General features: G+C 38.4%; 3 protein-coding genes across 3 annotated transcripts in view; 1 reads left to right on the plus strand and 2 right to left on the minus strand.

Annotated features, from left to right (window-relative positions):
* Positions 1–2,458: 2,458 nt before the first annotated feature.
* On the minus strand, positions 2,459–11,726 carry LOC131439025 (uncharacterized). Its single transcript, XM_058609509.1, has 3 exons — positions 11,420–11,726; positions 10,651–11,343; positions 2,459–2,859 (listed from the first exon to the last, which is right to left on the minus strand). The coding sequence occupies exons 1-3, from the start codon at positions 11,724–11,726 to the stop codon at positions 2,459–2,461; spliced, it is 1,401 nt and encodes a 466-aa protein (XP_058465492.1).
* A 111-nt stretch (positions 11,727–11,837) lies between these two features.
* Positions 11,838–13,691, minus strand: LOC131439026 (uncharacterized). The gene has a single exon (XM_058609510.1). It carries the CDS (start codon positions 13,689–13,691, stop codon positions 11,838–11,840), a length of 1,854 nt encoding a protein of 617 aa, XP_058465493.1.
* Positions 13,692–18,408: 4,717 nt separating this feature from the next.
* Positions 18,409–26,326, plus strand: part of LOC131437417 (dnaJ homolog subfamily B member 6-B) — a 189,253-nt gene continuing 181,335 nt past the window's right edge. Inside the window, exon 1 of the mRNA XM_058606735.1 lies at positions 18,409–18,536. The gene's annotated coding sequence lies outside the window, so the exon portion shown is untranslated. The remainder of the gene's footprint in view (positions 18,537–26,326) is intronic.

Genomic DNA, 26,326 nt, shown 5'->3' on the forward strand with positions numbered 1-26,326 from the left:
TTCACAAGAAGTAATAAAGAAAAATTAAACTGTTTTCGTCTGAGCTAACTTTTAGTATTCGTTTCCAGTGACGAGATAGAAGTTTATTAATCAACGGACAAATCACAAATTAAAGTAAAAATTTGTGTGCAGATATTTGATGATCAACACAAAAAAAATTTATTTTGCAATTTGAAGCCTTATTGTTAGGCTAAGGCCGTAGACAGAGTGAGCACGAGGAAGCAGAGCCAAACTTGGTACTGCCCAAACGAGTAATGCACTTACAGTAAATTAAAAAGGCCTTGGCAGTTGGGAAAGCTGAGCAGATTTATTACTTGCACTCTAACATGACCTCTTTAGCTTGCTGAAAATATGCTTCCCTCATTTGGTCTGCTAATGTTTTCCACCAACTCGGCTCAACTTCTTGCGTTTGTTCTGTCTGCGGCCTGAGAGTTGTATGACTTGACTTGAAGTTGCATATTAATTCAACTTTTAAATATAGTATATGGAGTCAACTTTTAAATATAAGTACACTGAAGCCTTTTTTTATGCGAATTTACGTACCGCATAAAAAAACCGCATAACTCTGAAAACTCGCATAAAAAAAACAGCATAACTCTGAAACTTCGCATAAAAAAACCGCATAACTCTGAAAATTTGCATAAAAAAGTCGCATAAAAAACCGCATAAAAAAGACCTCAGTGTATATGGAATTGAAATTCAATTGTGGTTGGAAAAACATTTATATCAAATTTCGTCTCTACATATTTTCGTGAACTACGAAGATATGAAAAATAAATTCTCATTGAAACTCTCATTCTGTAACCATAATCTGTTGAGATAGCGTTCTTCATTTCATTGTAGAAATTTCATTTCATTAGTGAATACAGATAAATACAGATTTTTTATACAGGGTAATACAGATTTTCTCTGAAAATATCTGGCATCTCTGGTCAACACAACCAACACAAACAGTTGAGATCAGTGCTGTCAACTGTTTTTTCCAAAAATCTGTATTTGGCGAAAAAAAACTATCTGTACAATATCTTTCTCGAAAAATCAAACATCAATTTAGTGCGAAAACTGATTTTGCGACCAAAAATAGGGTTTACCCCTATGGAATCCAACACAAAAACTGAAAATCGGTATTTATCTGTATGAAAATTGAAATATCGGTATTTTGAGAGAGCATATCTGTATTCCTGTATCGAGTCCAAAAATCGGTATAAATACCGAGAAATCGGTATAGTTGGCAGCGCTGGTTGAGATTTGGGTGCAGTTTATGCGCAACCTAATGGCGTTTTCGTTTTTAAATTGCCTTACACCGCGCGGTGTAGCTAAGTTTGCACTGAAACCGTTCGTTTTTGCCATTTGCACTACACCAGTGCTACACTTTTTCTGCACCGATACCACTGGTGTAGCACTCACCAAAAGTTGAGTGTAGCTCTGTGCAATGGAATCGTTTAATGTAGTTAATAGCAGCCCTTACACGTGACAATATTATTGTCAATCCAAAGTATTGTCAATACCATCAATTCAATTGATTTGGTAACTTGAGTCCGCATTTTTCGAGAAAATCAAGCGTTTGGAGCTTCAAATATTGCAAATAAATATTAAAATATAGAGAGAAGATATTATTGCACATATTTAACAGTTTCTCTCTGTAGAGAAAGTATTGTTGGATTGATGAGCAGTTTTGATTTTTTTGACAATGTTTTCGTCAATCCAATGAAGTTTCCATTACACGATCAAAAGTATTGTCAATACTCCTTGTATTGACAATAATATTGTCTCGTGTAAGGGCAGCTAATGGTTACTGTTTATGTTTTCGACATTTTTGTTCGTTTTTCCATGCCTCCGTGTTCCCTCTCAGCAGGCCGTTCTAATTGTTGTTCTTTGAACGCTTGTTGAACGACATATTGCACGAAATATTCGTTCAATTTGCTGGAACGGTTTGTTGTTGCAAAAATAGTGTGAAAATTAAGTGTTTCCTTTACATAGAATGTTGGTTGAGTTCCCTCGGTTGAAAGTTACCAGAATTTTTACCAGCCGCACAATGAATTGTCTGCCCTTGATATCTCTCGTGTGGGTTGTGATGGTCCAAGAACATGCATTCGTCCACACACGACTTTATTTAATGACTTAACATGCGACTTTAACATGCAGCTTTATTGATACTTATAGCTAAACTTTAACTTAACTCTAAAACATTAAACTGAATTCCAAACGGCAAAATGCCGTGTATGCGTGCAGTCACGATGGATGCTAGAAGACGACTGGCGATCGATGATAATGAAGGAGATCTTCTACTCGATCGCGTGCTATCTCGCTCGGTGATAAAGAGTGGTGAATATGGCCTAATGATAACATGCGCAGGTCAGTAGGTACTACGCTGCCGTTTTGGTATTGATGATTTAGGGGAAACTGTAGTACTCAAACATCCCGACCCACCCTGAAATTACACAATTTCAGTTGACTCTTACTGTTGCTGGCTGGTATCGGGTTCGTCTGCGATGGCCAATGGTAGTAGACATATTTTAGTTACAGGTCGAGTCACGTAACCGGTTGCCGTCCGTAGAGTAACGACGCGAACTACACCGTCCTTGCCTGGGTGAGTTTGATGAATGCGGGCCATTCTCCATTTCATCGATGGTTGGTTCTCATCGACGATGATGACAAGTCTGCCAGTTTCAATGTTAATTGCAGGCTGCCAATTCTTAACTCGGGCCTGGAGCTGCGATAGGTATTCGGTATGCCATCTACGCCAGAAATGTTGAAGTTGTTGTTGGATTAGCTGCCAGTGTGTGAGTCGATTAGGGGAAGTGTTGGTGAAATCCTTATCGGGAACTGCTTGCAATGATGAGCCGATGAGAAAGTGACCTGGCGTGAGCGGTTGGAGATCAGTTGGATCATCTGAAAGCTGAGTGAGCGGCCTAGAATTGAGACAACCTTCTACTTGGGATAAGAGGGTTGTAAAATCTTCGTATGAAACGGAAGTATTTCCCAAGACACGAAGCAAGTGTTTCTTAGCGGAACGTACGGCGGCTTCCCAGAGTCCACCAAAATGTGGGGCGGCAGGGGGGTTAAAATGCCATGTGATGCCATCTCTGCTGCACTCCCTTTGAATTTTTTCATGAAGTTTTTGATTTCGCAGGTTCTTAAGAAGTTCTGATAATGAGTTTCGAGCTCCGACAAAATTGGTACCGTTGTCAGAATAAATATCTGAACATTTTCCTCTACGTGCCGTGAATCTTCTTAGAGCTTGGATGAACTTGGCAGTGGATAAGTCCGAAACTAGCTCAAGGTGAACTGCTTTCGTACAGAAGCAGATAAATACGGCTACGTAAGCCTTCGTTGTTCCCTTCCTGTATCCTTGACGTATATATACAGGACCGAAATAATCGACTCCTGTTGTTGTAAATGGACGAGCTGCAGTTATTCTGGGTGTCGGTAATTGAGCCATAAATTGACGTTGAAATTTTGGTTTTACACGATAGCATATCATACAACGATGAGTTATTAATCGGCATAAACTTCTTCCTCCTAGTGGCCAAAACCGTTGACGAATAGTACTTAATAGGAGCTGCGGTCCAGCGTGCAAGAGTGTTTTGTGATAGCTTCTAGCCAAAAGTTCTGAAAATTTATGATTACCAGGTATTACCATGGGGTGCTTCGCCTCCTCGGGAATGTCGGCATTCGTCAATCGACCTCCAACTTGAATGACGCCTTCAGTAGTCAAAGTAGGGTTGAACCATCGAAGTCGTGATCCTTGATGCACTGATTTATTTTTTGTAAGCGCCTCCATCTCCTTCGAAAAGACCTCCCGCTGAACCAATCGAACAAGACATGTTTCAGCTTCTCTTAGTTCATGACATGTGAGTGGTAGAAATCGCATTCCCTTATTTCGCTTAGTTCGTAGGTTTCGAATATATCGCCGGCAATAAGCTGTAACTCATTCAGTAAAAACCATTCAAGCGAAGAGGTTGTGTTTCGATTGTAACGCAATATTCGGGGCGTTTCCCGACTGGAAAGCTAGCAACGAAGGCCATCCCGTTCATACGCACAGAGGTGTAGAGACACAGAGGTGCGAGAGCATAGAAGTGACGAGTCACAGAGGTGCCATCGCATAAAGGTGCGAAGACGAAGGGGTGCAAAGGCACAGAGGTGCTAAAGCAACCCAGTGCTGATCTACCAGGTACCAGAATTTGTACGCTGCGTAGGATCAAAAGAGACGGCATATATCGCGAGGTGCTACACTGCAAGCATCGCATTTGATCGCCACCAAGAGCAAAAGCACTGTACCTGGGGTCAGGTACAGCAAGTGCAGTGGTGTTCACAACGACGGCAGAGCAACTGAGATAGCAGTAAACGACAGAAGACTGCCAATTGGAAACAGCAAAAGACTGCCAATTGGAAATCGTTGGAAGAGCTTCACGTCGTTCTTCACGATAAAGGAACAGAGACATCAGCTACAAGGTAGATTTAATTTAATTTATTTTTTATTTCTTATATCTGAAATTTTACTAAACATAAGTTTTTATTTTGGTATTATTAATTTACAAAAAAAATTTAATGTAATGGATGATCTCATGGAAGATCATCCGAATCCGATTCCGGATACTAGTAAAAGTTTAAATACTCCGAGGGCTAAACATTATCCACAGGGTACCACTGGGCCATGGATAGTCTATCTTCGAAAAAAAGAAAAGATTTTAAACTTGATGCAAATTACAAAGGATTTGACATCACATTTCTCTGAAGTTAAAGAAATCTGTAAGGTTAATAGAGATAAAATTCGAGTTGTAGTTAACGACTTGAAACAGGCAAACGATATTGTAACCTGTAAATTATTTGCTATTGAATATCGAGTTTACATTCCATCGAAGGAGGTAGAAATTGACGGTGTTGTGACTGAAGCAAGTCTGACAGCAGATGATTTACTTAAAAATGGAGTTGGCCGTTTTAAAAACTCCATGCTTGAGGGAGTTAAGATACTCGAGTGCAAACAATTGTACTCAGCATCTATTGTCGATGGAAAAAAGTCTTATCGTCCCTCAGATTCGTTTCGCGTAACATTTGCCGGATCTGCATTGCCTAGCCATGTCTATATCGATAAAATTCGTCTTCCTGTTCGGCTTTTCGTACCGCATGTTATGAATTGCACGAACTGTAAAAAATTCGGACATACAGCTACTTACTGTAGTAATAAGTCCAAATGTATCAAATGTCAAGGGCCTCATAAGGATAATCTTTGCGATAAAGATGTTGAAAAATGTGTTTATTGTGGGGAAAGCCCTCATGATGATCTTTCAGTGTGCGCTGCATTTAAGCTGCGTAAAGACAAAATGAAGCTTTCTTTAAAAGCACGGTCTAAGCGCACATATGCAGAAATGCTCAAAACGGTCATACATGTCTCCCCTTTGGAAACCGAAAACGGTTTTTCAAATCTTGCGGAGCCAGAGGAATCTGACTCTGACGGAAATAGTGAAGATACCTCGTTTGTCACTCCTCAAGGGTCTGTTAAGAGGAGATTAACAAACCACAAAATACCAAAAAAGACACCTAAAATTATACCTTCAAAAAAAGATCCCCGTGTTAAAGCTAAAAAGCCAAATTTAAAACCAAAAACTGTGCCTCCTGGTTTGTCAAATTCACAAACCAATCCAGGAACTAGCTCAAGAAAAGACAATAATCCAGTGGGCTCCATTTCACATTCACCAACAGGATTACTGAAATTTTCGGAAATTGTAGAATGGATTTTCGCTGCATTCAATATTTCTGAACCTCTAAAGACCATCATAACAGCATTCCTTCCAATAGCTAGAACTTTTTTGAAACAGTTATCAGCTCAATGGCCAGCTCTTTCAGGTTTTGTATCATTTGATGGATAATTTATCATCCGCCGCAAATGATTCAATCACTGTCCTGCAGTGGAATTGTCGAAGCATCATGCCAAAACTTGATTCATTTAAAGTTTTGTTGCATAGTCAAAAATGTGATGTATTTGCTTTGTGCGAAACATGGCTTACATCAAACATAGCCTTAAATTTTAATGACTTTAACATTATACGTCTCGACAGAGACTCCCCGTATGGTGGAGTGCTTTTAGGAATTAAGAAATGTTATTCCTTTTATAGATTAAACATTCCTTCGACTTCTAGTATAGAAGTTGTTGCTTGTCAAATAAACATTAAAGGAAAGGACATTTGCATTGCTTCGGTATATATTCCTCCAAGAGCTCAAGTTGGACAACGACAGCTTAATGAAATTGTCGAAGCCCTTCCTGCTCCACGTTTGATTTTAGGAGATTTCAATTCGCACGGAATGATGTGGGGTTCCGTTTACAATGATAGCAGATCATCTCTAATATATAATATTTGCGACAATTTTAGCATGACGGTACTAAATATGGGTAGCATGACACGGATCCCAAGACCTCCTGCACGTCCAAGTGCATTAGATTTATCTCTTTGTTCGACTTCAATTCGACTAGATTGCACCTGGAAAGTATTTCCTGATTTACATGGTAGCGATCATTTACCAATCATCATCTCAATTAGCAGTAACAAAGGCATTGCTAATTCAGTTAATATTCCATATGATTTGACAAAAAATATTGACTGGATTAAATACCAAAGTAATATTTCAAGTGTCTTAACTTCAATGGAAGAGCTTCCCCCACTTGAAGAATATGACTTCCTCGTTTGTTCGATTCTGGAGGCCGCAGAACAAGCCCAAACCAAACGATTTCTTGGTCCATCGTCTAACAGAAGACCTCCAAATCCTTGGTGGGACAAAGAGTGCTCAGATGCTAAACACGCGAAACAAAATGCTTTCAAGACGTTTTTAAAACGAGGAGGAGGAACTCCTCAGAATTTTGAAAAATTCTTAGTTTTAGAAACCAAGTACAAGAACATACTTCGGGTTAAGAAATGCAGCTATTGGAGACATTTTGTGGAAGGTTTGTCAAGAGAAACCTCAATGAGCACTCTTTGGAATACGGCCAGACGAATGAGGAATCGTAACGTAGGAAATGAGAGTGAGGAGTACTCGAATCGATGGATATTTGATTTTGCGAGGAAAGTTTGTCCAGATTCCGTTCCTACGCATAGCATTGTTAGGGAGTCTTCTTCAAATGATGATTCCATTGATAGCCCCTTTTCAATGATGGAATTTTCCATAGCACTCATGTCTTGTAACAATAACGCTCCTGGATTGGACAGAATTAAAATCAACTTGGTGAAGAATCTGCCCGACCTCGCAAAAAGACGTTTGTTGGAATTGTTCAACAAGTTTCTTGAGCAAAATATTGTTCCACCTGACTGGAGACAAGTGAAAGTTATCGCCATTCAAAAGCCGGGGAAACCAGCTTCCAATCACAACTCATATAGACCCATTGCGATGTTGTCCTGCATCAGAAAATTGTTCGAAAAAATTATTCTACGACGTCTCGACACTTGGGTCGAGACGAACGGTTTGTTGTCAGATACTCAGTTTGGCTTCCGTAGAAATAAAGGGACGAATGATTGCCTTGCATTACTTTCGTCTGACATCCAAATTGCCTTCGCTCAAAAGCAACAAATGGCATCTGTATTTTTAGACATTAAAGGAGCATTTGATTCAGTTTCCATTGATGTTCTTTCAGACAAGCTCCACCAACATGGACTCCCAGCGGTTATAAATAATTATTTGCACAACCTTTTGTCAGAGAAACGCATGCATTTTTCACATGGCGATTTGGCAACAATCAGAATTAGCTACATGGGTCTCCCGCAAGGCTCATGCCTCAGTCCGCTCCTCTATAATTTTTACGTGAATGACATTGACAGCTGTCTAGTAACCCCATGTACACTAAGACAATTGGCAGATGATGGCGTGGTTTCAGTTACTGGATCCAAAGCTATTGATCTGCAAAAACCATTGCAAGATACCTTAGATAAATTGTCCGTTTGGGCTGTTCATCTTGGTATCGAATTCTCTGCGGAGAAAACAGAGCTGGTCGTCTTTTCAAAAAAGCATGATCCCGCGCAACTTCAGCTTCATATGATGGGAAGAATAATCGAACAGGTTTTGACTTTCAAATACCTCGGGGTGTGGTTTGATTCCAAATGCACGTGGGGAGGACACATTAGGTATCTGATAACGAAATGCCAACAAAGAGTAAATTTTCTTCGAACAATAACAGGGTCTTGGTGGGGTGCTCATCCGCAAGATCTAATAAAATTGTATCAGACAACGATACTTTCAGTGATGGAATATGGATGCGTTTGTTTTCGTTCCGCTGCAAATTCTCATATTATCAAACTTGAGCGAATTCAGTACCGTTGTTTGCGAATTGCTTTAGGCTGCATGCATTCGACACATACAATGAGTCTTGAAGTTCTGGCGGGAGTTCTTCCATTAAAAGATCGATTTTGGGAGCTTTCATCACGCCTGCTAATAAGATGTGATGTGCTGAATCCCATGGTAATTAATAATTTCGAACGACTAGTCGAGCTTCGATCTCAAACAAAATTCATGACAGTATATTTTAACCATATGTCACAGGAAATCAACCCTTCAAGATATATTCCTATCCGTGTCAGCCTCCTAAATGTACCTGACTCAACTTTATTTTTCGACACATCCATGCAGCGCGAAGTGCGTGGAATCCCGGACCACCTACGCTCTATGGAAATCCCAAAAATATTTTCAAGTAAGTTCAGGCATATTAACTCTGAGAAAATGTTTTACACGGACGGATCGCGAATGGAAGAAGCGACAGGGTTTGGTATGTTCAACAATAATGTTTCGGCCTCATTCAAGCTTCAAGAACCTGCATCTGTTTATATAGCAGAGTTAGCAGCAGTTCATTATAGCTTGAATGTAATCGTCACATTATCTCCAAACCATTATTTCCTCTTCACAGATAGTCTGAGTGCAATTGAAGCCATTCGCTCAAACGCTGCTGGCAAAAATGAACCGTTTTTCTTGGGTAAAATAAAACAGTGTCTGAACGACATATTGAATAATAATTATCTAATCACAATAGTTTGGGTTCCGGCTCATTGCTCCATTCCAGGCAATGAAAGAGCCGATATTTTAGCCAAACGTGGTGCTATTGAGGGTGAAATTTATGAGAGACCGATTGCTTTCAACGAATTCTATAGCGCGTCTCGCCAAAGAACACTTGCCAGCTGGCAAGCTTCTTGGGATAAAGATGATCTGGGTCGGTGGATGCACTCAATTATTCCTAAAATATCGACAAAGGCATGGTTCAGGGGACTGGATGTGAGTAGAGATTTCATTCGTGTGATGTCCAGACTCATGTCCAATCACTACACGTTAGATGCACATCTCCTTCGAATTGGACTTTCCGAGACTAATCATTGTGCTTGCGGCGAAGGTTACCGCGATATTGACCATGTTGTTTGGACATGCGTGGAGTTTCGTGATGTCAGATCTCAACTAATAAATTCCTTGCGTACCCAAGGTAGACTATCCAATGTCCCAGTTCGCGACATTCTTGCTTGTCGTGACCTTCCATACATGAAACTTCTTTATCATTTCATTAAATCCATTGGAGTTCCAATTTAAATTTTATTTTATGTTAAACTGTTTTCTCTTCCATGAGTTCAACCAATAGCCAACTATAGGATATTGAATATAAGTGGTGAACTGATACAAACAATCCTGAAATAGTTATAAGATCATGTACAAAATAAATGTATTTTATTTAATGTAATTTAAAATAGCAACTCGCTTGATAAAAACAGTGTTTAGATTAACTAATGAGTACCAACATACTAATATGATATTCGAAATGTATTAGGTTTAAACTACTATGTATTGTGGATGCCACGGCGAAGAAAAACTTATGTATATTGCCTATGAAATAAACGTATTTATGAAAAAAAAAAAAAAAATAAGCTGTAACACGAACGAGCTTCGAATATTCAGAAAACTGGGTAAAATACCAATCGTTAAATGACTTTACTGGGGTCACCATAGCTACGAAAGTTTTCCGTCTCTCATTCGCATGGTCATCAGACTCCACAGAGGTTTCCGTTTGCTTTGGCCATATATGTGGAGCCTCGTTCAACCATAATGGACCATTCCACCATGCCATGTCCGAAATTAATTGTTTTGGATCCAATCCACGAGAGAGCTGATCTGCTGGATTCTGTGCGCCAGGTACATGATTCTAATGACAATTTTGGGTTGAATGCTGAATGAATGAGACGCGATGTGCCACAAATGTTGACCATGTATTCGGTGGCTGAGCAATCCATTGCAAAACCGTTCTGGAATCAGTCCAAAAAAAGGATTCGCACTTGAAATCGATAGATTTTATTACCCTTTCATAAAGGTCTACAGCCAATTGCGCTCCACACAATTCCAACCGAGGAATGGTCTGCGTTTTAAGTGGTGAAACTCGGGACTTGGATGAAATGAGCGACACCATGACCTTTTCGTTACTGTCTTCAGAACGTAGATAAATGCAGGTACCATATGCCTTCTTTGATGCATCGGAAAACGAATGTAATTGAAATGATACTGGATTCAGACACGTTACGAATCGCGGTATACGGATAGTATTCAGTTCGGGAAGTTGAGAATAAAATTGGTTCCACGAGTCCACAAGAAGTGATGGGAGATTATCGTCCCAACCTAGTGACCTTTGTCCTATACCTTTAAGCTCCCAAATCTGTTGCATGAACATTTTTGCCTTTGTTATGACTGGTCCAACTAATCCCAAAGGGTCGAAAATTTTCGCTATGCGAGAAAGTACCTTTCGTTTGGTCAGCGATGAATCCGAAATAATCTCATATTGAATTTTAAAAAGAAATGTATCTGTTCGTGGTTCCCAAACCAGACCCAAAGTTTTAACCGTTCGTTCCGCATCAAAATCAACCGTTTTGTCTCGTGGAAGAGCCAAATTATCTTCTTCAACTCCAGTTAGTACATCTTCATTGTTCGAGACCCACTTACGTAACCGGAATCCTCCTTTTTGTAACAATCCATCTAATTGACACCGGATTATCCTTGCTTCTGCGATGTTATTTGCTCCCGTAATAACGTCATCCATGTAAACGTCCTTACAAATTCGTTTTGCTGCTAGCGGAAAACTATATACTTCGTCGATGGACAGCTGCTTTAGAGTCCTAGTGGCCAGAAATGGAGCAGGTTTAGTACCGTACGTTACGGTTAATAATTCGTACGTTTCTACCGGTTCATCTGGAGAGAATCGCCAAAGGATCCTTTGCAGCGATAAGTCTTCCGAGTTCATCCAAACCTGTCGAAACATCTTCTCAACATCAGCAATGAGCACGATGGGATAGAGCCGACTACGCATTAGAATCGTCCGTAAATCGTCCTGAATAACTGGTCCGTTTAGGAGAATGTCATTCAGTGTTACTCCCGTGGAAGTCTTACTTGATGCGTCAAAAACTACTCTTACGCGAGTAGTGGTACTGGAATCTTTTACTACTGGAATAACTAACCTTAGTATCTGCAGGATTCTCAATAATCCTTCGCATGTGACCTCGACTCAAGTAATCAGTCATGAATGCATGATACTCCTGCTTTAATGTTTCATCTCGCGCTAGTCGCCGTTCCAGCAGCATTAGACGTCTTAAAGCAGTGGATTTCGATTCGCCCAATTGAGCCAGCCCATCCGGAGATTTCGGTAAGCCAACTGAATAATGACCATCATCTCTTCGCGTAGCAGTCTGAACGAAGTATTTCTCGCACCGCGTTTCCTCCATCGAGTAGGCTGAGAGTGAGTGTCCTTCTTCGCATTCCCAAAATTTGTTCATGAGTTGTTCGATCGAGTCTAAAACTGAAACATGACAAACTGATATCCTTTTTCCTAGGTTCTATGCACACCGTCCTGTAATCAACCACCCGAAAACAGAATCCACGAGTGTAGGCATGTTAAGTCCCAACGAAACTTGTTGTTTCTTGGGGAAGAAATCGAAAAAGAACTCCCCTCCTAATAGTAGATCGATTGGATGAGTTCTGAAAAATTCGGGATCGGCCAACTGAACCCCTACAGGTGATTCCCAATTACTAACACTAATAGCTGATGTTGGTAAATCTTCGGTCACCTTATTCAAAACATATAATTCCATGTTCTGTGAGTAAGATGATAATCGCGACGTAATTGTAACTCGAACCTTCTCCGTAGTTTTTACTGGAGCTTGCCCGATACCTGATATTTCAATATCTGTCTTGTACCGTTTCACATGTAATTTCTGCGCCAAATGGGTAGAGATAATATTACACTCCGATCCGGAATCCAGAAGCGCTCTAGCGAGAAATTCATGTCCATAATCGTCGACTGCTCGGACTACCGCGGTAGCCAGAAGCACCTTCGAACCATACCGCGCTATGTTGCTGCTGACCGACGAACCTTCTGAAACCTTAGACGTAGATGCCTTATCAACTTGCAATTGATCTACTGCTCCCTTGACTTGTTTTTCTGCTCCATGCAGAACCTTCTGTTTCTCCTCCTTATAGCAGACCAAGGTGTGATGTCTTTCCTTGCACCGTCGACACGAAAACCGTGATGTGCACTCCTTTGCTTGGTGCCCTCTACGAAAACAGTTTCTGCACAGCGAATTTTGGCGTAACAATTTTTCTCTTTCCATTACCGGTAATCTACCAAATACTGGACATGTAAAAAGTGGATGTGTATCTGCACAAGAGAGACATTTGGATTGGATTGATTGAAATACTCCATGACTGGCAATCTTGTTGGGATGAACCCTTTTAATTGTTGGGATTTGAGTATCTGGTTGTCTATTTGGCAGAGACTCTAGTACTCGTATGCGGCGAAGCAAAAACTCCATCAAATCCTTTATACCTTCTTCCTCCAACACCGACGAATGTTCTTCCCGACTTCGACGTGTTTTATCATCTAATCTTGAGCACATTAGATGAATCAGCAATAAGTCCTTGTAATCACCTTGTTGTACCACCTGATCCAGTACCTTGGTAGACTTCTCGAAAGCTTCAACTAATTTTTGTAATTCAGCCGCTGACTCCTTACGAATGGCCGAACATTCAAAGAGATTTTGAATCTGCTTCTTTTTGAGACATTTACTGTTCGCGTACCGTTTGACCAGCAACTCCCAAGCAACATTATAATTCGCTTGAGTGAGTGGTAATGATGATATCACTGCCAAAGCTTCTCCTTCTAATTGACTCCTAAGATAATGGAACTTTTCGATGTCAGGCAAATCCGACGAAAAATGTATTAGTGAAACAAATAAGTCTCGAAAAGCTAGCCACTCCTCCACATTCCCAGAAAATTTTGGAAGACTTATCAAAGGTAACTTAACGTGGGGGTGTGTTGGAGTTATGGTGGATTCTAAAAGCTGAGACGCTGGAAAGGCTCCGTTATGCTCGGGATTGTCCCGAAGTTTCGAGACTAAGAATCCCTTCAAGGTAAAGAATTTATTCTGGAACTCAACTCTATCCTTCACATACCTCTCCCCAGCCGCCCCCTCTTCACTATCAGCCAATTCCGTTTCCGTCATTGCTTCATCTATCTTCTCCCACAGTGGCTCCAATTTCTCCAACCGCGAAGCCAACTCACTAGAATGCCGGGTATCTTCATATTCCTCCATGAACGAATAGATTACGTTGAATGAAGTCATCAGATTGCGAAGACGTGTTTGTTTCGATCGAAGCTTGGACATCTTCGAAGTACCGGCGGCGACGGACATGAGCGGGCACCAAGAAAGGAAATAATTCACGAGAAGCACCCTTTGGATTTTACGTAAATTGTAGGAGAGGTACTAACCTGCTTCCAATAAATTCGTGCCTTGAATCTATTAGGTAAATTCTTCACTATTCACAATATTTTACTCAACGGTTTGATTTTAATCATGCAGCATGCAAATCATCCAAACGTTTCGGTATTCGTTGAAGTAGGATAGTTGTAAATGATCCAGGAAGTTCTTATTTTGGAGCACTGATAGGCTCTGCCTTGTCCTGTCCTATTGGACGTTATCGGGTAACAGTTGGTCCAAAGAATCTTGGTAGCCTTCGCAGCAACCATAAAAGTAAGAAAAAACCAAAGGAAGCACCAATGCCAGTTATGTGTAAGTGCTGGAATACTACTCACGTGATTCCATAAAATAAGTGCCTTGTAGATAAGTATTTAAACTAGTCGTCTTCAAACAGCCTTGTGATCCGAAACCCACGTGCTCCACATGCACGTTATGCGATGGCGGTAAATCACAATGGCGATTTCCTGAGCGTCTAAACCATGTACCAATGGCGGTAACCAATTGTGCTTCCTTGCAACAATGGTGGATGGCGTCCCTGCCAAACCGGGAATCCTACCTTCCGAAAGACTTTCAACCGATCCGGCTCGAAGGACCAAATGTTACCCGATAACGTCCACGAATTTATTTATTAATTTATTCCCGGTTTGGCAGGGACAACATAGAAAAAAAACTTTTTGTTGTTCTACGTGAAGTAGAAGTATTGTGCAGGTATGTATTGTTAGTTCAAACAAATAAGTGGAAAAAACTTCAGAAATTCTGCAGTTAAACTAATCCAACGGGGCTTCAACTCCTCATGTTAAAAATGGCTCAACAATGGACCTCTGTCTGCCGGGTTTGTTGAACGAAAAAAATGGCATTCGGTTCATCGGTCTGTTTCAAAATCGGCAAACGAAGATCCCGTGTTGGCCTCTCGTTGAACGATTAATTGGACTTTCATTAGACCAATGATCCAACGTATTGGACCAATGAAGGACCACCGCTGAACGTTTTTTTCTAAGAGGGGTAGCACTGCACCGATGTAGTGCAAATTAAAAACGAAAACGACATAACCCACTTGTACGCGGAAGGGAGACGGCTGGTTATCCTGTCTGCCATTTTTGCCGGAACTCTGCCAGAATTCCGGCAAAAGTCTGGCAACATGCAACAACCGTTTCCGGCAGAGAATTTCGCCTAGCGGTTATTAACGGTTTTGTTTCTGTCAGATTCTTGCCATACAAGATTGGAAGAACCGTTTTGAATCGGTTCTACATTTTTAGCGTCTTGGTTTCATTTTTTCATTAAAAAGTAAATATGAAAGGCAATAAATTATTGCCAAGATTCATTTTTTGTATGTACATGCGGGATTGACAAACATCAAATCTGTATGAAATGTTCAAAACGACGAATGTAACAAGGAGAGATTCTCTTTGTTTACTTTCTCTTTCGATTATTACGGTACTCTTAGCAATCCGATATTACACTGCATCCAAAAGTTAATACCAAATTGGTGTCAGGAGTTAATTTCGTCATATCTAATAAAAGTATAACTCGTCTTGTATTATCTATAAAACCAGTAATATGAATTCTTTATTAAAAAGAAAAGAAATTCATGGTTTATTATAGTTTGATAACATTCCTTCAAAATCGTTTTTTTATGTTGGTGCAACCGTATGAAGAAAGATGTGAACAATGCACACAGCATTTGATAACGAACTAAAACCAAAGAACCAAAAATTTCGGCTTTAAGTAAATTCTCGATAAACATAAGAAAAGGTCCCAAGTGCAACTGACATTCTCTTTGTTTAATTTCTCTTTCAGTTATTACGGCATATCCTTGCATTTTCCAACAATTTCTTAACTACAGATCGAAAGTCGATGGGTTCAGTCGTTATTCTATATAAAAAGTTAGAGAGAAGGATTACCGATAGGACCGTAATAATCGAAAGAGAAAGTAAACAAAGAGAAACTCTCATTTGCACTTAGGACCTTTTCACATGTTGGTCTTCAATTGTATGCAGATGACAATCGTGTTACCGGGATGGTGGAAACAAGCTACGAGCTGAACAGATCTTCGGTTCTTGAAGAGCGAATTCTAAATGAGATTAAATGTGTACATGAGCTTTCGTTCGTTCTTCCAAATGTGCATCTATCCTTCTTTAACAGATTGAATGAGCCATTTTTAATTATAAGTCTTACCTCTCACTCAGTAGGCTAAGGTACATTCAGGGATGCCACTTTTGCAGATATTCTACAAATGTGAAATAATAATGATTCGCAGACAAGTTAATTCGCATAGCATCGTTCTTTATGCATAAATGATTTCGATCATGCATATGAAAGAAAAACGGAGTAAGGAAAACGGCGCTCAAATCTAATCTTCAGTTTAATCTAAATGAGCTGATGACCTGATACATTGAATCGATTCCCTTTAGTGCACAGCAAAAAAAATGTAACAATCTCGATGTGATTATCAATCGATGTGAGAAAATATTTGACGTACTGAACATTAAATGCAATAATTTTCTTTTTTTTTGCTGTGTAAGCTTATCAGTTCGGAGCCCCTCTCAGCAGGCCGTTCAATTTTGTTGATTTTTGATCGCTTGTTGAACGATATATTGCACGAAATATTCGTTCAATTTGCTGGAACGGTTTGTTGTTGTTTTTTCTCTTGCAAAAATAGTGTGAAAATTAAGTTTTACCTTTACATAGAAAGAAAATTTGTTGTTATTCTACGTGAAGTAGAAGTATTGTGCAGGTATGTATTGTTAGTTTAAACAAATGAGTGGAGAAAACTTCAGAAATTCTGCAGTAAAACTAGTCCAACGGGGCTCCAACTCCTCATGTTAAAAATGGCTCAACAATGGACCTCTGTCTGCCGGGTTTGTTGAACGAAAAAAATGGCATTCGGTTCAACGGTCTGTTTCAAAATCGGCAAACGAAGGACCCGTGTTGGCCTCCCGTTGAACGATTGATTGGACTTTCATTGGACCAATGATACAACGTATTGGACCAATGAAGGACCACCGTTGAACGTTTTTTTCTAAGTGGGGCTGCTCACCGGTATGAGCTGCTTCGCACATCTCTAATTTATGAAAAAAGTCACCCTATCTCGCCACCAGTGTTAATTCCACATCGTGCGTATGGCAGCGTTACCATATTCACAGATTATTCTGTAAAACACAGATATTTTTGACTATTTTGCCACACAGATTCTGTGTCCCAGAATACATATTTTATCAATTCATCAATTTCTACAGATTTTTTTGAATATTTCATAAAAAAATGGCAGATTTTCATAATGTTTTTCACACATTATAATCGAAAACATGCAACACAAATGTACACAGATTTTTTAAGTTGAAACACAGATTTTAAAATGGCAACTCTGGTGTATGGTGATGGCTCTCACCAAAGGAAGAAAAGAGAATAAAATGAGTTATCGTTAACTGAAAGCTTTGTATCACGTGTTTGTATTTTACCTTTGTCAAGTCAACCCACCCAGAAATACTTGCTCTACGATCAAACTGTATCGAGTGATTTGCTCAGCATTTAACACAACACCGAACGAAACGTTTGTAGCGGGACTTGCAAAGAGCTTGTTCCGCATGATTGTAGTATTAGTTCGTTCGGTTTCCATTGAGTTCTTTGAGTGCATCTTGAACTTAAGATCAACTCGTGAGCAGCGATGCCAAATCCTGCGCGCTGAATTTCTGTATTCCATTTAGTATCATTTATTTCGTAATTTATGCTAGGGCGATTGTTTAGTTTTAAACGAATTTTTATTTATTACGTGGAAATGAAGTTTAATCCGGAGTAAATTATCTCTATCTTTATTGGACCCATTGAAGTCCAAGAGAAAACATCTCGGTCGAAAAAGGATTTTAATGATGAAAATATGAAAATTATAATAAATTTTTGGTGTAAATTTTTCTCTAGTTGTTCATAGAAAAAGTCTGACATAGTTTTCAGTATTGCATCGTTACTCCTGCCGAGAGGAGAGAGCAACCAATGGCAAATAATGCGCTTACTAATGGCAAATATGCGCTGAATTCAATACACAATGTGCGGAATGCAAAAAATTTGTACATACACTATAAACTATACGCACCCAAGTATTGAAAGTTGAACAGTTTATTAGTTCAACTTGCGCAGGTTTTCAATGATTTAACACAGTCAAATATGTAGGTCAGAATCGGTCCGATTGTCGAACCGGTTAATAACGTTCTTCTATTATTATATGATAGAGCAGGAAAAACTACTGGAAAACCTTGTACTTTCTCAAAATTTGTATAAAAACAGTTTTTCTTGCTAAATCTATATAAAACTCGGTAAATTTTACAAATGTACTTGAAAACCAGTAGAATACTAAATAATCTGTATATCTGGTGACACTGCTCGTGAGCTGTTGACTAGTGTAGCAGGGATGCCAGGTGCACAGATTAATCTGTGTTTCACAGATTTTAAACTTTCTGCACAGATTTTAAAAGTGACACAGATTTTGACAGATTTCTGAAAATGATCACAGATTTTCACAGATTTTGAAATGAATCACAGATTTTTGAAATCGATTATAGTTTAGCACCAAAAAGAGTAGAACGGTTGGCAAAATTGAGACCTTTTTTTCTTTGCTCAGATTTTTTGCTTAATCACAGATTTTTGAAGAAAATGACCTGGCATCTCTGTAGTGTAGTTCTGTTCTTCCGTCCGTACGAAGATATGCTGAAGCCGCGAGTGAATATTTAGTGTGCTTTATTCTTTGTTAGATTGTGATATCGAATTCGTACTGAAAAGTGGATAACGGTAGGTAGAACGTGAGAATCATTATTTATTGTTTATCGCAAAGCAACTGCAAAATTTATAATTCACGCAATGTTCTATGAGGGTAACAAGAACAAAAGTATTAAGCTACTCACTTGGATAAAATACACCAATACCCGCCCTCGCGGGTATCTCTCTCACTTTACGGTTTCTATCATCGTATGAGTATCGAGTGTTTTGTTCGTGAGTGCGTTTTGTTTTGGGTACAGGGTGACTACATAAAACTCTCAAGTTAAAACCACAAGCTTTCGATTTATTTTTAAAACTTCCAAGAAATTGCAGTAATGGCTCCGTAATTGTCAAAAGAAACAGTGAAGAACGAGAGGCTTTCTTTGGCAGTTAGGCCCTTTTGTCGTGGGACTATCGAAATAGTTTTTCAACGAATTATGAAAATTATAGTGGACCTTTAAACTGACCATTAAAAGTGTCATTACTAAAAAGTAATACCATTTTAATGAACCTGTAAGGTGCAGTAATGACGAGTTCTCCGTGCAAATTACAATTCGTTGATTGAAAGTCGAGTAATCGTCAAAATTATATGGCGACTCAAGCACTTAAGAAATTATTAAAAAAATACTAGGATATTCCGTAATATTTGAAGGAATCTGTCATTTACACTTAAAATTATCTACAGAAATCTTAAAAATGTACTCCTACATGAAATTAGGCTTTGAAATATGAAAAATATACTTTAGAATTGAAATAAATTCATATGAAAAATAGTCTCGGTGAAATAATCCAATTCGGAATTTTTTGCTTTCCTTTTGCCTTTCTCATATAGAAAGGTTATGCAAACACTGTGAAAACCGACTTTTGAACCGAGGCCCGGAGGGCCGAGTGTCATATACCGTTCGACTCAGTTCGTCGAGTACGCAAAATGTCTGTGTGTGTATGTGCGTATGTAACGTTTTTTGCACTAACTTTTCTCGGAGATGGCTGAACGGATTTTCACAAACTTAGATTCAAATGAAAGGTTTTGTGGTCCCATACAAAATTCCTGAATATTGTTTGGATCCGACTTCCGGTTCCGGATTTTTAGGAAAAAATGTGCAAAAAATGAAAATGTGTTCTAACTTTTCTCATAGATGGCGCGACCGATTTTCACACTTAGGTTCAAATGAAAGGTTGAAAATTTTCTAAATCGACCTCAAATCTTCTCCAAATGATAGTTTTTATCAGACAACGGTCAAACAAACCGATATCGGTTAATTTGTTAAGGATCGAAGAAAATTATTTTGAAGAATAACACAGTATTATATCGTATTATAGTGTATTATAGTATGATTGATATGAGAAAGGCATCATTACACCACTAGGTGGATTAAAACAGGTTTTTTAATATAACAATAGGACTAACCATCCGTTGTGAGTTCTGAAATACAACTGATTTATTTACAAATTTTTAAGGTTAGTTACACTTTTCTTACATCTATGTTAGTTTCCTATGCTATACATTTTCCCCTTATTTGAGAGTTTTAAAATAGTGAAGAGTATCGAGAATTTACCGAGGCGGATCAAGAGGACTGGATATGAAGCGAGAGTAAAGAAGAAAGAAAACGGAAAGTGATGTGCAATTCTCTTCGCACCACTCGTTTGAGAAACAAAGCTGGTTAATATAATTCGGCCTAGATCCTTTATTGCACCAAAGCGGACAGACATAACAAATCTGCGCCATAAAGAGGATAAACACTGAAACATAGACATCCTTCATGAAGATAAGGCTGGCCTTGTAAGTCTAGACCTAATGCAGACCCTGGCAGCTTGGAGCGAAATCAATCTTCAGTTCAGCAACGCCATCGCACGGTGTCACATTCAACTTATCATGTCAATTGTATGGGTGCCCAGTGCTGCTATTTTGGCGCACACGAATTTGACATTTGTCTCCCCTACTTCTGTGTACGAGATTCGATGCGGACTCGCTTGAGGGCGCCATGCTCGCAAAAATGTTGTTGCCAATAATTTGTTCGGGAAATGTGAGAGTTGGATATTTCTTGTTAGTATGATGTCTTTGCCTAATGTTTATCTTCTTTTCTAAAGCAAATCTCAAGACGATTGTTTATAATCGTGTTTTAGTTTCTTGTAAACAAACTATCAAATTTAATCTCGTAATCTACACTCTATGTGTTATGAAATCTTCACCACAATCAAAGAAATTCGAATTTAGACATATTTACATTTATTTTCGGTTTATTAATTTTTTCCGTATAACTAATAATAAGTAATATCATTTTTTCTTTTTTCGCTAAATATAGGTTTTGGTATGTTATCATACTCAATCACAGTCAGCTTTTAGAATCAGAAAAATTTTAAAGTGTATTATAAATTTCTCCTTATTGCTCAGTTCGTTTTTTGATCCCAAATCCTTTTAAAAAAATTCATATCCGATTCGATTCGATTCACCGATTTGGTCGGCTTTGGATTCGAAATGCATATTTTATGCATAACATCACGAAATGCAAAAATGACTTCGTAGTATGTGACGTCAGCAACATTTCGAACTTTGTCGTTCGACTACAGTTCGCAAGACTTTTTTTCCAACCTTTTGCCCAGATCCTATTCCTAGCCCCAATTCCTAGACTTGTTACGAATTTTGGAGCGCTCCTTGCCTTCCGCTTGAAAAGTTTAGAGGAGCTATTGATAGGCCTCAATTTTCTTCGGCTCAATTATTGTTTTTGTGATACTCAAGTACATTTGCTTACTGACTCAATTTGCTCTACCAAGTTTCACTAACAGTTGAATTTGAGCTGCTAATAACTAAAGAGCCGTCGACGAAATGTGCAGAGAGAACGAGAAAAAACTGGAAATAGCCATACAGTAATATTTTATACAGTTCATGTTATGATTTTCATTAATTATAGATAGTCGAATCAGATAATTATAGATAGGGAATCACACTTCATACTGGTTCTAAGCTGCTGGACTGGGTCTCATGTGAATAATAACAGTAAATTAAAAAAATATCGAATAACTAGCGGGAATGAATTTTCGATTAACTTCTGTTTGCAAACCAGATTGCTTAAGTTGAAACCTCTCTCTTCTTCTGTTTTGGTATATGTGATAAAGCATTTGATAGTGTAGGCAAGATTGGAAGCATTGCAAGAATTCGAAGCCGACTATACCGAAATGATAAATACTCATTGATGTGCCTTCGAACGGAGTGGAATTTCATCTCCGGTTTAGCGCTGGCTCCGGCGACAGCAGAAAAAAGAGAAACGATTGCATGATCCTCAAACATCCAGGATGGAATTTAGAAATGAAATTTTTATATATTTGGAACCGCATTTTTATTGGTTTATTATTAGTGAATTTTAATCGAATGCTGTTGCCCGGATTGGCGGTTCAATGCATAGGGTACTGGTTTTACAAACCAGTTGTCATATGTTCGAGTCCCGACTTGGAAGAATTATTAGTGTCAGTAGGATCGTAGCATCAGCCATGCAGTGATGAATCAGAATCAGAATTAATTGGCTCAAGTGGCACGCTCCCTTAGTTATTTGGAGATTTGTGCCTTGCTATTGAAACCATCACTTGACTATGATTATTTAGGGGCTAAAAGCCGATTTTGTGCTTTGGGAACATAACCGATTTCACTATTCTTTACGTTTCGTCTTCGACTCATCAGTGCAGAGCAGTTCAAATTGAACTGCTTACTACAAAAACTCAAACAGTTCCATTTGAACCGCAAAGCAGACGTAAAGTGAAAACTATTTGCAAAACACTTTTTTTTTTATATTGCGCAGAAGCGCAATGTCTTTTCTGACGTCCCGAGCGAAACGAATAGGCGACTGAACTGGTCGACCAAAGATTTTGGCTATTTAGGGGTTTGGCTAAAAGCCTAAAGCTAAAAGGTTTGAATTTTAACCTTTTAATTCCAGATTTGGAAGTCAGAATCGGATAAAATTAAATAATTTTGTATGGGACCATAAATTGTTTAATTTGAATTTTTGTTTTTGAAATTCGATTTGACCTTTTTTGAGAGAACGATTGTGCTTTGAGAAACGACTCGATACTGGAACCTGAATTCAAAAATCGGTGTAGCCGAAGTCAGTTAAATTCACCTGATGAGCTGTATAGTCTACATTTGATTCGAAATGTTTGAAATTCAGTGTAGAAGTTGGATCTGACTAAGCAGCAAGATGTTTTATGGGATCTTAAGACCTTCCATTTGAATCTTAGATGGTTCTTAGATTTCATTTGATTCTTAGATCGATTCAACCATAAACGAGAAAAATAAGTTACACTTTTTAAATTTATTTTTACATATCATCCAGTAGTTCCGGAACCAGAAGTCGGATCCAAACGTAATTCAGGAACTTAGTTTGGGAGCAGATGACTTTTCATATGAATTTGAGTTTGTAGAAAACGGTTGAGTTATCTCCGAGAAAATTGAGTGAAAATATCTTTTAAGCACGCATTTGCTGATCTCGACAAACTGATTCGAATGGTATATTGGTTTTATGTTCTTCCAGCATTTATTGCTGTAAGTAGCTTAAATCAATATAATTATGGAATTGCTTCCAACTCGAAAATGCTGCCATCATCTGGTTTACATGTGTCATATTCGAACAATTATGTTGCCAAAAACGAACCGTGCTAACATCGGTCCGAGGCAAAATTTGATGAAAAAGTATGCTGTACAAAGTCCTTTTGGTACTTAGGAACAATTGTATAAAAAATCTTGTTCCACATTGCTTCCAAACATTACTTTGTCATTCAGCGCTCAAAACTGTTACTACTAGAAAAAGGCGAAAAGTCGCTTACACAATAATATCGATATCTCCGTTAAAAAAGGCCGAATTTTGACAATCTATGGCTTGTTGGATAGCTATTACCGTGCGGAATCATTGTACCTGACCGAGCTGCTACTAGTTCGTATAAAACGAAGTCATAGAATCTAGTTCAGGGTAAACCAGGAAAAAATATAAACCTAAGCAAATGTTACTTCTGTTCGCACATTGGTATTGGTCAGTTCTTCTGCACGGAAAAGCCAGAGATCGCAAAACAACTAAAATATTAGTTGTTTTTCTGATTTTGATTGGTTAAAATTTGGTACAACTAATCGACTGTTGTTTTAACTAATCTGTCATTTTTGATTTATCGTGCTGGCAGCTTAGCAACGACACCCAACAAGTAATGAAACGTTTCAGTTGAGCAATGCCAAACACCCTGAGCGAACAATGAAACTTTTCAATGAGATGTCACTCGTGCAATTGAGCAAAGACACAATCCCAGCAAAGTTACTTGTATGCATGAAAGCAAAAAAAAATGTCTCAGTTGTTTCAACCAATTATTCCGTTATTTGAACTTAAAACGCCAATTGCAATAAATATTATTTACTGTTACCCTCTTCGGGGGGCAGCTAATCGTTCACTGCTTGAGCAACGAAATTTTACCTAATTAACTGCTTATATCTTTATCACTAAACTCACAAAGGATATGGAAATGAACCAAAAGATTACAATTCTCAAAAGGGAACTCTCCAGAAAAATGGTCACAGGAAATTAGGAAACTTTTTCCTTCACTTGCAGAATGGCTCGTTGGTAAACCTAATGCTACAGATACACTTTCAAGAAAATACAAATAGTACCACTTCACGTTAGCAGCAAATTTTTAAGCGTTAAGCGGTTTTAATAACATTGACATGAATTGTCCTAGAATACATTACTCTCAGATGAAATTAAAACATGTATACTGTAGGAATATATATTTAACACATGGAAAACTTGTTTTACAATTAACTGTTATATTATTCTGCATACTTTCACTTACATAAAACGACCACTACGTAACTAACATATATGACGTTCATTTACCATTGAAAATTTTCAATATGAAACGCTTCTGGTGAAATGAAGAGGTTTTTTGTTCTGCCTTTTGCTGTCTTCGTTCTCCGCCAAGTGACAGCATTTGAATACAACAATTTCGGTTACCTGAATGGTTATGTCAAAATCAACAGATATGTTAGTTAAATCAACAACATTTTAGTTGAAACAACCAGGGCGTGAAACAACAATTGCAATATTGTAATTTTGTGATCTGCGGGTTCTCCGTGTGGCAACGGATGACCGGCTACATTTTCCTAGAACCAACTATGAGCAATCGTATGTAAACTCTCGACAAGGAGTTTTATTCCGTGAAAGTAAGGAAATGATTTTGACGTATTTTTTTTGCGTAAGGAAAGTAAGGAAATGATTTTGACGATTTTTTTTGCGTTATAAAACTAGTCCAGATTTGATTGCCTCATGACATAACTTTCCACTGCTTGATTATTTGCTGTAGTTGTTTTACAAGTCAACTGTAAAATGTGAGATTGTTGTTACATTTATAACGTGAATATTTTTTAAATAGTGAAGAATATGTTTGAACACAAAAATCTACCGAATTTAAAAAGATAAGGGTTCCGTTTCGAGTTCCGATCGCCCACACGAGATTGAAAATTGTTTTATGCTAAAACTTCGCATTCGAGGAACGTAGCATAAATATTGTTAAACATCAAGAAAGTCAATTAATCGGTTCTATTGAGAACTCTGAACCTAATCATAAAAATCGTATTATGATGTTTTTTTTTCTATAGAACGGTTAAAATAGGTATTAAAAATATTTATCCAGATACAGTTAGATTTGCATTGCCCGCGTTATTTAATGGTTCTGTACGCTATGAATCGACTGCGAAGTCTGTTGATTGTATTGATGATACTTGAAAAGAGCTCAGCAATGGTTTTGGACTAGGTGCGGCTCAAAAGTGGCGACAGTGTCGTGTTCGCCCTGAACGAGAAGGACTTTTTCGTCGATATTCTGTTGATCATCATCGAGAAAAATATAATCAATATTGTTAATTACTATTTTAGAGAAAGCTCAATTAATCGTTTCTTTTTAGAACCGATAAACCAACTCTAAAGAGTTTACTACGATATTTTCTTCCATTAAAATAAGGAATTTAGTTGTGAAACAATTAATCAATTCAATGGATGAACTATTAGCGAAATTTGTATAGCCGATAAAAACGAAGTTTAATAATTCGGTTCTTTAAGAACCATTGAATCAATCCCCAAGAACTGATTCAATCTTGCATTGAATCTGAAAGAACTTATTCAGAAAATGCAAAATAAACATTGTACCAAGAAGGTCAATTCTTCCGCCTTGTTTGTCCAGCAGACAAAGAAGCGTGTCGGATTTCGTGTCTTCAAGGTAAGTAAGGCGCCTAATCGACCCGATAAACAAATCAAGTTGCAAAGTCCCGTCTTATGAAGCTTTACAGTAAGTGGTTGGTGCAGCCGAAAAGCATCGGAATGGACGATGAGTTCTACTTCAATATCGCGGTCACGTCTCTGACCTTCCCTGCTCCTAGTTTTGCCTTTCTATAGAAAAAATACAGAATAGTTCGAAAAGATTACTGCTAATCCAATCAAGAGATTTCATGTTTTTTATTTAATATAAATTTTTTATTCAGGACTAAATTACGCGATCGATTGAGCCGATTTTATAATCAACATATTTTAATGCTTTCATTTTCACCCTTTTTCTTGGGGGAGAGAAGCTTCCATTTGAAATGGAAATGATTTCCATCCAGCGATCGTCCGTTATCTTCTCGCTGTTTGCCCGCAATCTTGTGCTCCTGCCTAGTTGATGTAGACGCGCCTTGCTGTACATTGACTGCAATTGCTAGTTTGTTCGAAGGTGAAAGTATTTTTGGAACAAAAGTACTTGATTCACTAGTTACCGTTGCTGAACGGTTGTCCTTGTCTTTGGTTGAAGATATCCTTTTCGCAGTT

Source organism: Malaya genurostris, chromosome 3, assembly GCF_030247185.1.
Source record: "Malaya genurostris strain Urasoe2022 chromosome 3, Malgen_1.1, whole genome shotgun sequence".
Taxonomy (NCBI): Eukaryota; Metazoa; Arthropoda; class Insecta; order Diptera; family Culicidae; genus Malaya; species Malaya genurostris.